Source organism: Gymnogyps californianus, chromosome 19, assembly GCF_018139145.2.
Source record: "Gymnogyps californianus isolate 813 chromosome 19, ASM1813914v2, whole genome shotgun sequence".
Taxonomy (NCBI): domain Eukaryota; kingdom Metazoa; phylum Chordata; class Aves; order Accipitriformes; family Cathartidae; genus Gymnogyps; species Gymnogyps californianus.
Genome location: NC_059489.1, coordinates 9,095,427 through 9,112,007, shown reverse-complemented (window position 1 = coordinate 9,112,007; position 16,581 = coordinate 9,095,427). Strand labels below are relative to the sequence as shown.

The window sequence follows — 16,581 nt, the reverse complement described above, 5'->3', positions numbered from 1 at the left end:
AGTGTTGATAACCCAGGGATGTTTTCGTTACTGCTGAGCAGTGCTTACACAGAGTCAAGGCCTTTGCTGCCTCTCAGCCCACCCCACCAGCGAGGAGGCTGGGGGGGCACGAGAAGTTGGGGGGGGACACAGCCGGGACAGCTGACCCCAACTGCCCAAAGGGATATTCCATACCACAGGATGTCATGCCCAGCATATAAAGCTGGGGGAAGAAGGAGGAAGGGGGGGACGTTCGGAGCGATGGCGTTTGTCTTCCCAAGTCACCGTTACGCGTGATGGAGCCCTGCTTTCCTGGGGATGGCTGAACGCCTGCCTGCCGATGGGAAGTGCTGAATGAATTCCTTGTTTTGCTTTGCTTGCGTGCACGACTTTTGCTTTCCCGATTAAACCGTCTTTATCTCAACCCATGAGTTTTCTCACTTTTACTCTTCTGATTCTCTCCCCCGTTCCACCGGGGGGAGTGAGCGAGCGGCTGCGTGGGGCTTGGTTGTCAGCTGGGGTTAAACCACAAGTACCCAACCACTTATGTATTTGAAACTGGGAACATTTACGCCTATGGTTCATTCTCTTCTCCTCATGCCCCAACTGAAGAGCTGCCTTCAGCATCTCCTCAAACCTCAGCAGCCATATGGGGTGAGCTGGGTCCTCCGGACTCTGAACGGATGCTGCTGCAAAAGGGCTGATTCTAACAGCGGTTGTTTGACGAACTAATCACTTCCTAAGGCACAGGTTTGTTTATAATAGGATTTTTGCCTCTGCTTACTGAAATATAAAAACCACACATTAATCTGTAAGATGGTGATCCACCAGGTTGCCCTGCTTTCTGTATTGTTTTAAACAAGTCTCAAGGCTTGCTCATGTGGACTGTAACCTGTCGATGCATCACTGTTTAAGGTGCAAATGAAATTTTAGGCTCTTGTATACAGTAAACCGATTGACACTGAGATTATCCGAATTGTCAATGGCTTATGAACACGCTAATTACTGTGACTTTTCATATTTATCTGTTTGTGTGAATGGTTTAATAATGAGTGGATTTCTAATGTAAAGAATATTTACTGTTCAGTCTGTGCCTGTTGAATTAAGAAAAAAGAATGTCGCCAGTGTAAATTTGGCTTCAAAAAAATTCTTTTGAATATGAAAACTGTGTGTAAAACATTGTCTAATGAGATTAAATGCACACAGTCAGCTAAAAATTAAAGGATTCAATTCCTGGTTCTGCCCAGACTTCTTATGTGACTCTGTATGAAGTTATTTAATCTGTTATTACATGCTTGGATTTTCCCACTAGTACTTGCGGTGATGATAGCGTTAGCATTGTGTAATTTAACTCTAAGCTGTTTCCTGTCTTCTCTGACTCTTTTATTGTCTAGTTACTGATGGGGTTGTGTTGCCTGGAGCAACACTTAGAAGGGTTTGGAGGGTGAGAGCAGAGGTGAAGGAGGGAGCCTTGTAACAAGTCATGCCTGTGACTCGTTCCTGATACGTAAAATGGTATAACCCTTTACTGTGTTACCAAATTGTTGAGATTGTGTGTTTGTGAGACTCTTGTATCCTGTTGGTGGGCTAGAACTTAATGTGTGTTTGCCTAGTGGGTCTTTTTGAAATTAGTTGGTGGAGTTTATATGCTTTTAAATACTCTGGGAAGGAATACAAGATGTGAATTCTCCAGCTGTGAAGAGGGCTGAACTCACTTTATAGGAAAGTCATGTATCAGAAACCTGAAAAAACTCTGCAAATGTTTCTAAATGCTAGCTGAGCAATCCCTCTCTTCATTCAGAGCTGCCCTCTCACTTCATTGTAGAGTAGTAGTTTCTTGCACAAGCTAATTCATCTCAGCAATGACTCTTATCTCCCTTCTGTCCTTTTTAGGCAGTTCTTAATGCTGCTGTTTCTTAATGTTATTAACACTGTGAGTTAACAGAGTGACTAAAAACTTCTAATAGCTTCATTATTTTCCTTTTTTAATAGGCAAGTTGGCTTTCTAATGTCAGTGTATTGTCCTGCTTTGGAGGTGGGAATTGAGTTTACAGGAGTCTGAATTCAAAGTTAAATGTGTGATGAGGTGTTAAACGAAATACTCCTGTGCTGAAATGTCAGAGGCTTCAGGACAAATGTAGTCTAGCGACCAGCTTCTAGCAAGATGTATTTATTTATTTATTTGTCATTGCTTTACAATGGGTGCATACTTGGACAAGTCTCTGTATAGAGATGTACATAATTGTCCTGGTTTCATTGACAAAATTTACATTTGTAATACTGGTATTTGAGTTACATGAATTTATAAATGTGGCTTCACATCGCCTGTAAATTGGAGAACTAACGCTTGAAAGGAAACAGACAAATTGTTAAGTCTTGAAAGTTGCCATCTGTTATCAGTTCACCTCCTGAAGGAATGTAGCTATGATAATTTAACTGTTCCATTACCCAGAATCTTGATTTGTAGCTTGGACTTTTAAATTTGAGGCCTGATGTGTGTGGTCCAATTTCTGTTCATCAATTAGGCAATGGAAAATCCATGTGTGTGCACTCAGAGCCTTCAATAAACATGAGAGAGTTTGACTTGCAGTGAAAGAGCATCATATTTGCTTTGGATTATCAATCTATTGTTGATGACAACCTATCAACCTAATTAGCTGTACCATTTTTAATGGCACAGCTAATTAATTGTGAATTTAAAATTAAAATTATAATCAGTGCTAACATGGAAGTAAGCAGTGAGGAAAATATCAAAGCTGTTAAAAGTATAAGTATTCTGCACAAGACTGCTGCACGTGAAACCAACCTGAATAATGTAGAATGGGATTGAAGAAAACTTTTAAAAATACATGTTGAATCACACAAAACAGGTTTTGTATCTTTCTCTCGAAAGAAGTATTTGGCACCCTCTCTGCTGACAGATCTGAAAGAAAAAAAATGTAGGTGCTGTTCCAGAAAGGGAAACAAAATCTAGTATCTGAGCTCTGAAGTATGCGAGGATCTATGTTTTTATTAGGAGCTTCTCCAATTCTTAAGAGAAAAAAATTTGTGAATATGGGGTTGTATCAATAGAGTTGGGCTAGGACTGTTTGCTGCACAGAAGCTCTGCAGCAGGGTGGGCTGTGATGGGCTTACAAAGAGAATGCAAACCCATTTGTCGTGAAGGGATAAAATGTCATTCGGTATTGATACAATTTCAAGTTAACGTTAATCAAGAACAAAATGGGGAGGGTCCAGACAAGTGCGGCTGATGAAGAAAGACCACATCTTAAACTTATTTAAAAAACAGCAGAAGCTGGAGAGAGTGCTGTGACTGTCAACCTGAGAGAAAAATTATTTCTTTGTCATGGCTGAGGGAACTGGGAGAACTGAATAAGATGGATTTGGAGCTCCATTTTACATGTAGGATTGTAGAAAATAATGCTAGAAAGGTTCTTGAGAGGTCATCTATTCCATCTTTTTGCCCTGAGACACGATCACCAAACCTGTATCATGTCTGCAGATAATCCTTAATCATCCTTATTGTTAGAAATGTAAATCTTAATCTCCCTGGCTGCTATTTAAACCCAGCAAGTCTTGTCTTATTCACTGTGGGATGGAGCAAATTATTTCTTCCTTTTCCTTTGTAGTTTTTTTTTGTGGTTTTTTTTTTTTTTTTTTTTTTTTTTGCTTTGTGTACCCAGTGTCTTCTAGACTGAACCACTTCTTTGCCTTCTGTCTCCTGTGGGAGTTCATGTTTCCAGATTGCTGTTTCCTTTGTACTCTTTTCCAGGTGGTCCAGCTCTTTCTTGAAGAGAGATGGTCAACTGTGGGTGCAGGCAGTGCTTTAGTGAAGGCTTTAAGATGCCAGACTGAAGTAGAAGGGTTACTTTGAGCCTCATAGCTGGTTATTTATTCCAACACAACACTTGTCTTCTTACAGTAGCCTGATCTTTTTACTTCTCTTTGGTTTGCGATCTGCTAAGACATTGCATCTTTTTCTGCAGAACAGCTGTGGGGTGAGTCCTTTGCTGCTCTGCATTTAATTCTTCCTGCCTAATAATGTGACTTTCCTTATTGAATTGCAGTCGCTTTTTTCACACCACTTCTCCAGTTTATCATTGCTGAGTTCTGATCCTATCACGCAGCAATCTTATCACCCCCATCTTCTTTTTCCCTAGCTTGGTGTCATTTGCAGATTTGATAAGGATATTCTCTAGTCCATCATCCAGTTGTTAACGAAAATATTGAACAATGTAGGCTTGGATCAAGTCCCCGTGGAATCTATTCTGAAACATACTTCTGTTTTGACAGCAAACCATTGATTCTCCCAGAGAATATTTCAACCAATTTTACATTTAGCTCACATTTCCCCAATTTGCTTATGACAATATCAAGTATGAATTTCATGTCAGAAACCATTACAAAGTTAAGATAGAGAGAGCGAGCTTTGGATGGTGGGACATGGATGGAAAATGTGAGAGAACAAGTAGAATTTGTTTGAACTGAAGCAGATGACTGGGTCTGAGTGGAGGGAGGAACAAATGAGTGTCAGGGTAGGAGTTAGGGGTCAGCTGGATTTGTGGATATACTGCTCTAGAGTCAAAATAGAGGTAGGTGGTGGATGAAGTCCTAAATGTTTCTCTATTTCAGACCTTTGCATAAAGCCAACAGTTAAGGAGGTAACACCTGTAATTAAATGAATTAGGAAGAAAAACAGAAGAAGATGAGAGAAAGATTAATAAGAGCTAACAAGGGACAGATTCAAGGAAGGCATGGCTATCTCAAACATTTCTGATAAAGCAGGTGTATCAAGACACCAAGTCCTAGCCAAGGAAATGCCATTAGAAACCTCAGAAGCTCTTACAGCTCAGTTTACAGAGACAGAGGTTAGGCTGAGAGGTGCTGTGGAGAGGGGCAGAGTTACAAAGACAAGTGGGGGCAACGATGGGTTTATTAAGACAAGCTTGAAACATGCATGTGCTGTCAGGAGGACCCTAGGATGCAGAGATAGGAGAAAAAGAAGGGTAAGAGAGTAAACAGTGTGAGTGTGGGTAGGGTAGTATGTGGAAAGAACATTGAATTACCCGAGAAGGCACAAGGACTAATAGAAAGCAGGTCACAAACTTTGATGCTAGTGAGTTGGGAAGGTTTTGTTTGCATGGCCTCCTAATGCACGCAGAAAGATACGAGGCCCTTACACTGTAGGGATATTGTATGTTTTTCCATCAGTAACTGAGGCAGTAACTATTTAAAATGTATTAAGTTAAATATGTAAATTCCTCCATTATTCCATGATTTATGAAGCTATAATTTGTTTAATTTTTCCTGTTAATTCCTGTTAATTTTCCCCAAAAGATTTCTACTCTCTTTTCTTCGTTGATACAGAATTTGTCAATATTAACTTCTGCAAAAATAGTGCGGACTCATAGTGTTAGAGACATTTTTATATAAAACTATGGAAAAATACTCTAGTAAATAAATTTTCTGGGTATTTTTTTGGCCTAGTTTGCTAAGGAAATGAGGCTTATAAGATTGGGTTGCATTTCTGTCTCGGTCTCCCCATTTAGCTTTAGCAATTCCTGGCTGATCCTGACCAAATTTGGTAGGAGGTCCACAGAGGTTCCTTAAGATGCGCAGCTGGGTGTGGGACAGCGCCTTCGTTAGTGCCATTACTTCCCACCTATCTGCTGAGGTCTTAAGGAAAGTCTTTAATGTGAATCTAATGGTTATCTATTCTGGTTAGTCTGCCAGCTGGCCAGTCAACCAGCGGGGAGCTTTGAACAAGCTACGGTACTGTTAACACCAATGTCTGTTTAAGAAAAGAATGTTTAGTACTTCAAAAATTGTGAAATACAACCAAATGGAATACACTTTCCAGCTTACTTTAAGATTTATATGGTTCTAGCAGATCCAGGAATGAAGATTAAAATAAAACCTTTAATTTCTAAGAGGTAATATGGAAGTCTCACTCTTGGGAAGATGATTTGCGACTGGCTTGTCACTGTGGGCCCTATAAGTTATTATGATTTCCTCATAAAATACTGGTTTCCCACAGATGGTTGTAAAATCTTTCTGGATGACATATTTTCAAAGGAGGTTTCCCAGCATCAAAATTAGGAATTAATTTTTGACTGAACTGCAGTCCACTGAATAGATAACAAATAAATTTCAGCGTTTAATATATAGCAATTTATGGCGGGTAGTTACCTGCTAACTTCATGCAGTGATCATATGTCTGAATATAATTTTAGAATAAATTATGCTCATATCTTGATGAAGCCTGTGGAATGTGTTCGGATGAGCAGATCAGACTGGGAGCTGCAGAGTGGGGTTTGAATTCATCCTAGCATAGATACCTTCTAATGTGAAACCAGAACTATTTATTTATGGTTGGAGAGCTCCATCAGCCAATGAACGTATTGGTAAACAGGACTTGAAAAACTACTTCAAAACAAGCAGGAAAGTCCTCACCTTGTAGGTATTTCCTGAATAAAATGTCTATCTTTTGCAGAATCAACCTTTAAAAACTGTTCTTTCGCCTGTTGTTGTAAGAAGACTTTTCAAATGTGATTTGGTTATAAGCTGGTGCAGTTCTAGATGGGTGGATGTGTGTTCAGAGCTTTGATTTCTTTTTCTTCTCTGGAGTTGTAAGCTCTGGCTGTTCTAATTAATTATGCAGTGTATAACAATGCATTAAAATAGTTTTAATCAGTTGCAGCTTAGGTAATATATAAGCAATAGCAATCATTAAGAACTAAAGCTGGTTTCCGGAGGTGAGAGGCTGAGACTGGCTATATGACCACACCATATACCATCGTTCCTCCCAAAGCAGTGAGGAGACTGGAGCAGGGATGAGGGATTAGGTCGTATATCTTTTTGAGGAACTTTCTTGGTTATCTCCTACCACTAAATTACACAAAATTGAGTTGTTGAAGATGATCGAGAAATCCTAACAATTGATTTAGAGGTTTTCCGTGCACGTTGCAGCTTCCTGTTAATTCCTAGTCTGACTTCAAATTTCCTGGCAAAAAATTCAAGTTCTGTATAGAAGGTCTAAGTTGGTAGAAGTGAGAGAAGTCTGTAGAGACCGTCAGGAAAGGTAGGTTATGGTGAGAGGTTGTAGAAGTGGGATGTTGAGAGACTAAGGAAGGAGGCAGGAAACATTGCAAAAGTCAGGAGAAGGAAGTGGAGAGGAAACGTCTGGAAGAGGAAGCAGGAGAAGATGCACTGTGGTCAGTTAGGAGGTCAAATGGAGGGAGGGAAATAAAGTTAAACCAGGAAAAGACTTTATTTCTTCTGAGTATTAGATAAATGATATGTTCAGGAATTAGTATAAAATCGAAGCATTTCTTTAAATAAATGATGTTAAAGTTCTAAGGCCATAATAATACATATACTTTCACTTTTAACCCAGAATGTGGGCTTTGATGTCAATCTGCAGTTTCTGATTACATTTTAAAAGCCATTATGAGTACTATTGAAAACGGATTTTTGGATTCTCTTGGCTGTAGACTGTAACTTTTCTGCAGATTTTTTCAGGAGAAGTTTGTGTGCTTGGGGGAAGGGAAGATCCAGACAGAAAATTACCCACTTTTGTATAGAAACATTAGGAAGTAGGGTTTTATGCAATAGTTTACTGAAATACCTTTACTTTTGCCAGTAGATGTCACTGTGGATAAAAAATACCAGCGCTTAGTAGACAAAGGAGGTAATTTGCTAAAAGAAAATTCATCCTTTGAAAGTAGATTGGGGGGGAGCAATTTTTTCCTAAAGAAAGACTTTTTTCAGCATATAAAAATGGATTTCTTACTAATCAGGACATCTATTTTTACCCACTACAATCCTGTATTTTTTGGTTATCTTCGCCCGACTTGGGTAAGTTCATGGCTTTCTGTCTGACTTCATAGGGGTGTCTGTGTATGAGCGTGCTCCTGTTCAGCTTTATTTTGAAAGCATTTAGTGTTTGGAGGTTGCTTTAATAAGCACCAGTTGTCGCTACAGTCTGTATGTGCGGGGAATTGGACATGGAGGAAGTGGCTTCATTAAGGTTGATTTGGAGGGGGGAGCAAGATGAGAAATAAAATTGCCCATATGATTGGCTGGGAGAATAGCTCTGAATTATGGGATCCATCTGTTTCCTGTAATGAATTCATAAACCCATCAAACAATGACCTGAACGAATTGCTGAAGGAAAAAAATAATACACTGGCATGATATGTTTAACGCAGTGAGGCATTGGCATTGTATAATCAAAAATTCTTCTCACATCCAGCACTTTGTAATGGAGCTGCTGTGTTTAATAGAAGCTGTAAATAAATCCTGTCACAGTAGCAGCCAAGAATGCATTTCTGGGTTTAACTGTTTCTCTTCTGGAATGTCTGGTCCTTGAAGGCTTTAGAAATGCAAGTTTTATAGAGCTGGAGTGGGGGATTCTGAAATATAGAGAAACGTTAATGAGGTGAATGAAAGGAAAAAGCTGCCATAAATCAGTATTATGTGGCTTAACCAGTTTCTTTCATTTATGCATGTTCTTTCCTTATGTCATAGAAATGTACTTAAAAGCTATTGTTGTAATTGAAATCTGTTAGACTGATCCTATTCATTATATTAATAAAATCCACCTATTGCTCGTAACACTTTTTTTATGCAGTTGGGATTCTTGAGATTGTAATCATCAAAAAGCATATGGGGTAATTATTGGATTTGTTTGGGTAAAATTGGATTAAGAAGTTTAGATACCATTAAGTACTGATAATTATTACAAGCAAGCTCATTGTTTAGTATATGTACAGCTCAGAATGTAGAATAAGCAGATACCCATCACAAACATCTTAGGAGCAAGCAATCTCAAGGCTTTTATTTTACGCCTTTAATTGTATTTTTGCAAGAGGCTTTCTATTTAAATGTTTTTGCTTTAGCTCTCTAATCATGTGCTAGTTATGAAAATCACTTTGTATTAAATCCTTTCCCCCATACGTTTTAAATAATATTTTTAGCATTAAAGCAAATTTAGCCATAAAGGCTACATTTTAATTCCTGGATTTCAAACAGCTGCCCACATAACATTAGCCGTGACAGTGTATTACTTTCAGGTGAAAGGGTAGACAGGCTGCTCCTTCAGGGACTGGCAAGGTCTCTCTATAGATTGGCAGGCTGGCCCTTGGGACTGATTAAATGTATAGCGCACAGAGCATCAGTGTTCTAGGCAGCCCCTGCTGACCACAGGCACTGCCATGCTGTATGCAAAAGGTTGCTGTCTGGTTTGCTTTTAGCCTGCAGTTTGCTGAAATGTTATGTCTTTGTACGTTGTATGTTCTGCAAGGGATAGCCATCATCTCAAAATACATCCGTTGTAGGAAGGGGAGTGTCTAAATGGTTTATAAAGGCGCTCATAGAGCAAACTGTATGACAATTAATAATTAGGAAATCTAATGTAGACACTTTGAACGGTAGTTGTTTCTCACAGTGCATATCAAATGAAAATTGCTGCTTAAACATTGCTGAATAAATAAATGTTGAGTTTTTCGAAGAATACAGTCGTATTGTCTTTGTAATGTGTATTATCCAAATATTATTGCTGTGTTTGGAGTCTAAATTTGAAGGCTAAATTCTAGCCTGGTAAGAAGCTGGAATTTGGGAATCAAGCCCGTTCCTATGATGTTGTTCACTTTTTGCTTTATTTCCTGTCAATGGTGTAATTAAATGGTTATTTTCCAGCTACTATGATGGTATACACAGCATTCTTGCAACAGCTTCCATTTAACTCGTCCTAAAGAGATTTTCATATACACCCCCCCCCCCCATTGCTATGTTGATTAGCGGAAAAACAGTGTTATTAATATGCAGAAATATTTTTATTCCAAAGTACAATGTGTTTGATATTTTGATTTTCTTTGTTCTTTTTTCCTCTTCTCTGATTCAGATATTTAGAGGGAAACATTGTTTCTAGCACTGAAACTGGGTTTCTCTGGCCACACCTTTGTGATGAAGCTGCTTTGTTAATTTACATTAAAGCAAAAATTGTTGTGTACTTTATGACTTAGGTTAGTGATTTTTTTTATATATATATATGCATGCACGTGCCTATTTGGAAGTATCAGATGCGAGATATATATATATATATTTTATATATATATATATATATGAAGTACTGAGAATATAATGCTTTTTAAACAGCAGCCTGCCTTGCTCTCTCAAATATGTTTCCAATGAATTAGTATTTCTTAAGAAAATCTCAGGGCCAGGCAAATATCGACTCCGTTGGCATTGTGCCAGTCAATGGTTTTAATTCTCTTGTATACTTATTTAATTCCATGGAAAAATAATGTCCTAGTTTTTAAAAAAATAAGTAAATCAGAGAAGGCTCTAGTTTCTCACTTTGCCATGCGGTTGTCCCTTCCAACCTTTTTTCCCAGCTGATCATCAGGACCTTAGAGTACTTCAGTGTTTGATGGCCAGAGCTGAGCTGGCTCGGTGAGAGTGGCAATGTGGGGGAGCAGTCCTCATCCGCACCCGGCTGCCGTCTCCTGCCCGTCCCCTTTTCCTCCGCTTCCCTGGTGTTCCCTCTGACCTGCTGGCAAAAGGGTTTGTGTGGCTAGTCTGTTATCTGAGTTGGAGAAACTTCCTGGCTGAAATGGTTTCTTATTTTTGGTAGATGAGTCTGTGTCTGGAGTGCTCTTTCTGAATCTTGTGGCCGTGGGCAAATCACATACAGCTTCATCCTTTGCAGAAGTACTGAGTACTTGAAATGTCAATGTTTGTAAATGCTTACATCTTTGTAATAATACTACTACTAGTAGTAAGTAAATGCTTACATCTCTGTAATAATAGTAGCAGTAGTAATAGTAGTAGTAGTTGTTATAATACCCCGAGATCTCTAATTTTTGCATTTCTGCTTTCGATCTCCCAAGTGAAATGGAAATATACACTTTGCTCAAAAACATAAAAAGCAATACTATTTTAATTATCCTCTCAATTTGTCAAAGCAAGCAAAACTAAGCAGGAGTTGGCTTTTGATACAATTTGAAGTTTGGACAACAGGCACTTAGATATGTGTGTACACAAGTCTAAGGTGGTCCAGCCTTCCCAAACCCCGGGTGACGGCTGGTGAGAGCCTGAGCCTGTGTTTCCCGTGCAGCAGGTTCCGTACCCGCCGGAGAGGCGGTGGTGGTGACCCGCAGAAGCTGTGTGTGCCCTCCTGTGGCAGGCTGTCCAGAGAGAGCTGGAGAGAGATTCGTCTGTGGAGGGACTGCTGTTCAGTGAGAGGATCAGCTTAATTCATAGGTTTTACTACAGGTTTTTTAAAGGCCAGGTGGAATGGTAGAGTCAACAGGACTTAAAAAAAGACCCATTAAAACTAAGTAATATTTTGTATCATGTGGGTGACAGATTTATTTATATTGTGGAAACAAAATAGTTTTGTTTCCACATGCAAATTTGATATTTGAAATGAATTATTCTGCATTTTGTGACATTTTTCATCTACTTTTTTAATTGTCAGAGTTAGGATAAACTCTTCGTTTCCAAAGCTGACGGTATATTTTGAAAAGGCAAAGAAGGTTTTATTCTCTGCTCTTCAGATGTTACTGGTCCTTTTTAATTTTTTTTATATTCAAAGTTCCTTTTTTGTTATAGAAGTAAGTATAGGTGAAATTGTGTAGGCTTCCCAAATAAAAGTCTTGGAGAAGCAAAGTGCTGATGGTTGCTGTCAAACTTGGCATATTTTTGCTTGTCCAAGTCCCTACTTGCTTTGAAACCACCCTTGACACTACCTTGATGCCTGTTCACTGCTTCTGCTGTGGAAGTTGATCCATTTTTCAGGTGCGTCAGAGCCTGGAGAGAAGCTGAGTACTGGTTTTATAGCATATATATAACGAGATGAGATGCAGTTTTGCACTTGTTGGACATGCTTGTGATGAGCTGGAGGAATACTCAGGTCTGTGCATCTAGGAAGCCCAAAGGGTTTCTTCTGGGCGGCCGAGCAGCTCTGGTAGACACTGCCGAGTGAGCTGAACAAACCGATGCAGTTCCTCGCCAGGCGCTGCCATGCCTGGCCGGCGCCGTGCCGCTCTGCTCCCAGTACTCCCGCCCCGACTCCCTCGTGGCTGTGCCCGAAACAACCCAGCACTGCTGACCTCTCCGTGCCAAGCTGTCCGGGCAAATTCCACTCCAGACCAGGGTGGGTCTGGCCTGCTTATTTCAGGCAAGGTCAGTATGGGGCATATCAAATGTATGCCTGGGGTGCAAATGTAGAAGACTGGCGTGTCCCGAAATGCTTGATACAAAGGTTTAGGTAAAGACCACGAGAAAACAAAAGCTTTGTGTGAGTGCTGAATAAGCTGGTGGGTCAGGTCTTTTAACTTCTTTTTTGGGACATCATTAGAAGCCTGAAAATTTATGCTTTCATGGCTACAGGCAGTGTGATTTGATGTTAATATTAGCAATCTCACATCCAAAACTGAAACACTGCTGAACTAAAAAGGCAGTGGGTGCTCTAGATGGGTGCAGTAGCTTACCGTGCAGTTTAAATGAGCATTCTGTTCAATACTAAATTGTCACATCTCTCTCTTCTCCTCCCTCCTGTTTTAAACTGTACAGAAGATTTGTTACAGTAAGGAATAAGAGGTTCAAATACTGTAACAGGCAATGCATTTTGCCTAAGCAGAGAATAACCAGAATTTATCCTTATTTTTAGAACTTAATGCTGTTTTAATGCCTGTAGTGTTTATAGGACATTGTATTTCGTCCTGGTAGTAAAGAGGCAGTTACAACTATGGAAAAGGAACAGTTGAGACACTATTTAATGTTTAAAGGTTTTAGACTTGAAAGAGTCAAGAAAAGCATGTTACTCTTGTGTGGAAATACTGATGTACAAATAACTGTAAAAATTTATTTCTCTGCAATGTAAACTTTAGTCACAAATTTATGTCTTCAGCCTATCCTACAGACCGGTCAATACATTTATTAAATCAGAGAGAAGATAAGATATGTTGAGGTGTTCTTTCTGTCCTAGTGTGAACTGGTTGGCCAGTTTGGTACCTGTAGCGGATGTGCTCTGCATGTACTGGGGAATTAGTACCTTTCTGTGAAAGACAAAACCTTTTGTATCATTAAAAGTAGTGTTAACGTTGATTAAAATAATGTTCATGCTTTACACATTGGAATCCATTTTGCAGCTGAAGTTGAGTGCTTCTTACTACAAATGAGAAAGTTTTCCTTTAGTCACTTGTGATATGTGGAAAAAGAATGGTGTAGGCTCGTTTGTCCTTGTGCCCATTCACTTGTGTTCTTGCAAATGTGTAGCTTAGTATAAAGCCGAAATGTGGTTTACTTTTTTCAGTTACTGCATTTCAGTGTCAGTTTAGAAATAAGAAGTGCTCTGTGGAGAAACATTGTTATGTAAGTTTGTGTCCTGGTTTCGGCTGGGATAGAGTTAATTTTCTTCCTAGTAGCTGCTATAGTGCTGTGTTTTGGATTTAGTAGGAAAATAATGTTGATCACACACTGATGTTTTTAGTTGTTGCTAAGTAGCATTTATACTAAGTCAAGGATTTTTCAGCTTCTCATGCCCAGCCAGTAAGAAGGCTGGAGGGGCACAAGAAGCTGGGAGGGGACACAGCCAGGACAGCTGACCCCAACTGGCCAAAGGGATATTCCATACCATAGGACATCATGTCCAGTAGATAAACTGGGGGGAGTTGGCCGAGAGGGGTGGATCGCTGCTCGGGGACTAACTGGGCATCGGTCGGCGAGTGGTGAGCAAATGCATTGTGCACCACTTGTTTTGTATATTCCAACTATTTCAGTAGTATTATTGTCATTTTAAAAATAATAATAATTATTACTATTATTATTACTATTATTATTATTATTATTATTTTCCTTCCTTTCTGTCCTATTAAACTGTCTTTATCTCAACCCACGAGGTTGGTTTTTTTTTTTTCCTGATTCTCTCCCCGATCCCACTGGGTGGGGGCAGTGAGCGAGCGGCTGTGTGGTGCTTAGTTGCCGGCTGGGGTTAAACCACGACAGTTTGCAAAGTGCAGCAGTGGTTCTTGTGCTCTACAGTGGGATATGAAAACTTGGTGGGTTTGATATTGGATTAAAAAAATAAACCCCCAAAATAGACTTGTTATGGCAAAAGAGCTGTGTAAGTCATCCACTCTTTCCAATGAAAAGAACTAATTATGATCAGAGTTTTAATCATAATTTTGAAAACATAAGCCCCATATTTTTGAAGTCCTTAAAAATTATTTATTGAATAAATTGCCTGCAAGCATAACTTTTTTTTTTTAAATCCCAATACATAGAACGTATTTGTGCATCATTGTAGGTGCAGAGTATTTGCACATGTGTCTACAGATTGGGTAAAGCCAGGAGTAACATAAATTAATCTTTACTTGAAAACTTCTCTTACAGCTTTTCATTATCTGGAAACTTTTCCCCCCCTCTAATATACACTCCTTTTCAACTGAACTAATTTTCTGAAATTCAAATTTCACAGCATGCTTTCTGTGTCCTAATAACTCTTCCAGTTTAAAACAAAAAAAAAGTTACTCTGTGCCACTATTTCTTATGTAATAATTAATTCTTCCTGCACATTATTAGAGCATAACAACAATTATTTCTAGCCATCCTTTTATTTATTGGGCTTTTATTTACTGTTTTAGGGTAAGTGTTCTTAGGCATCTTGTTTTGACAACAATCCATGATGTCTTAGAAATGCTGGAAATGAAAACATCTAAGAAGTTTTTTCACTTGCTCCATTGTAGAGTTGATCGGAAATCAGTGTTTTTCTTCTTAAGTGTTATACTTTCCTAAATCATATTTAGTGTAAACACCCAGACACATGCATCCACATACACATTTGTGTATGTGGGAGCCGTTTGACTATTGATGTGAACTTGGTTGTGTATGTACGAATTGTTCAGTCTTCAGCCTATACGCTCCCCCTCTCCTCAAGCAGTGGGTACCAGATATTTATAGTAACCAACTTCTCTGTTGCGTGCTGCTGACTTCTGATGGAGCCTGGGAAGCGGGAAGTGTGTAAGATAAGGCCGGGGGGGTTGTACAGTTACAAACAGACGTGTAGTCTCTCACAAAGAGTTGGGTGTGAAGCCTTCATCAGCTCAATTCTAGCACATAAATTTTACAGCCATACAAAATCAGGTTTTTTAGACGTAGATTTCAAAATTGTTATATAAAATGTTTCAGGAGGCTACATACATAGCAAACTAGCCCTGAGTTCTGGTCGTAACACTTTTTTATTTAGAATATGTTTTCTGTATTTTATAGTCCATGTTTTGCCAGCTGTTGTTTGGGAGACTGAAAAACATTATCCATTTGCTTAGTTACAGAAAAAAAAAACCCAAACCACAACTTGTCTGATACTAAAGCAATTTTTATTCTTGTTTTTGTTTTGGTTTTTTTTTTTTAATGTAGTGCCAGAACCTATTAAGACCAGTTTAAGCCAGCCCCAACCTGCCGGTACCGGTACCAGTACTTCCACCAGCACTATTACCAACAGCAGCAATGGCAAACGTGCATCTGCTAATGGGCAGCAGCCCGCTGCGTCCCGTTACCTGCCTCGTGAGGTGCCTCCACGCTTCCGCCAGCAAGAACAGAAGCAGCTCCTAAAGCGGGGTCAGCCACTGCCTACTGGGACTCTGACCGGCACCAGCCCAGCACAAGGTACTGGACAAGCAGGGGCAAGTCCTCCTCCGCAGCAAGGAGTGGGTGGACAGCATCATCCCAGTAAGACCCAAACAGGTAAGAATCGAAACCCAGTGGGATATCAACTCGTTCTTTATGTATTTACGCCCTCCACTGTTAGCACAGGTGTTGCGAAAACTTAAGGCATGTTAAGAATTGTCTTAAAATAACAGGATTTAAAGTGTGTGCTGTTGCTCTTTTTCTTACAGAATATATTACGTCATTTCTAAGATCCAGTTCTGAAAGGTTTTCTTACTTATTTAGATGCTCAGACCTGTGGGGTCTTTTTCCAGGTTTTTTTGTGTTTCTTTGATAGTTATTTACATTTCCTGAAGATCATATCCATTATATTTCTTTACTGATCATTCTTACAGAAGCATTGTTAATTTGGGTATTTCCAAGTTTTTGACTATCATTTTGGCAATATTGATGTTCTTTAAAGAGAGTTTTGCATATAATTATATGTAACTAAGAAATGGGAACTTTGCTTCTGTTGTGTTGTGACACTTTTATGCCTTTACTTGCTTATGCTCTCAATTGTTATGTTCACACTAGGAAAATAATACTTTGGGAAAAGTAGTTGAGTATGTTAGGCCTTTCTACCACTTCATTCCGTCCTTTGCAGATAGACGCACCAACCTTCCTTTGGCTATTGGAAATAGCATATTGAGGAGTAAATCTCTTAGATATCTTTTTTTTTTCCTGAAGCTGCTAATGAGAAAATAAGAAGCAGCTCTCTTCTTATTTGCCCTTCTGTACAAGAGATCATGTAACTTTTACAGTGGAGATCAGCTTAGTAATTGGTATAGATCACCTTTTTCATCACCGTTGTATACGTATGCCATGTTAGGCAAAGCAGGGAGTGTTCTAAGATACAGTTATCTGTGGCTTAGAAAAAGTTACCTGGAC

General features: G+C 39.2%; 1 protein-coding gene across 1 annotated transcript in view; it reads left to right on the top strand.

Moving 5' to 3' along the window:
- TNRC6C (trinucleotide repeat containing adaptor 6C) overlaps positions 1-16,581 on the top strand; it is a 108,970-nt gene that overhangs the window by 36,640 nt on the left and 55,749 nt on the right. Inside the window, exon 4 of the mRNA XM_050908215.1 lies at positions 15,403-15,729. Coding sequence (XP_050764172.1) covers positions 15,403-15,729 — 327 coding nt within the window. The remainder of the gene's footprint in view (positions 1-15,402; positions 15,730-16,581) is intronic.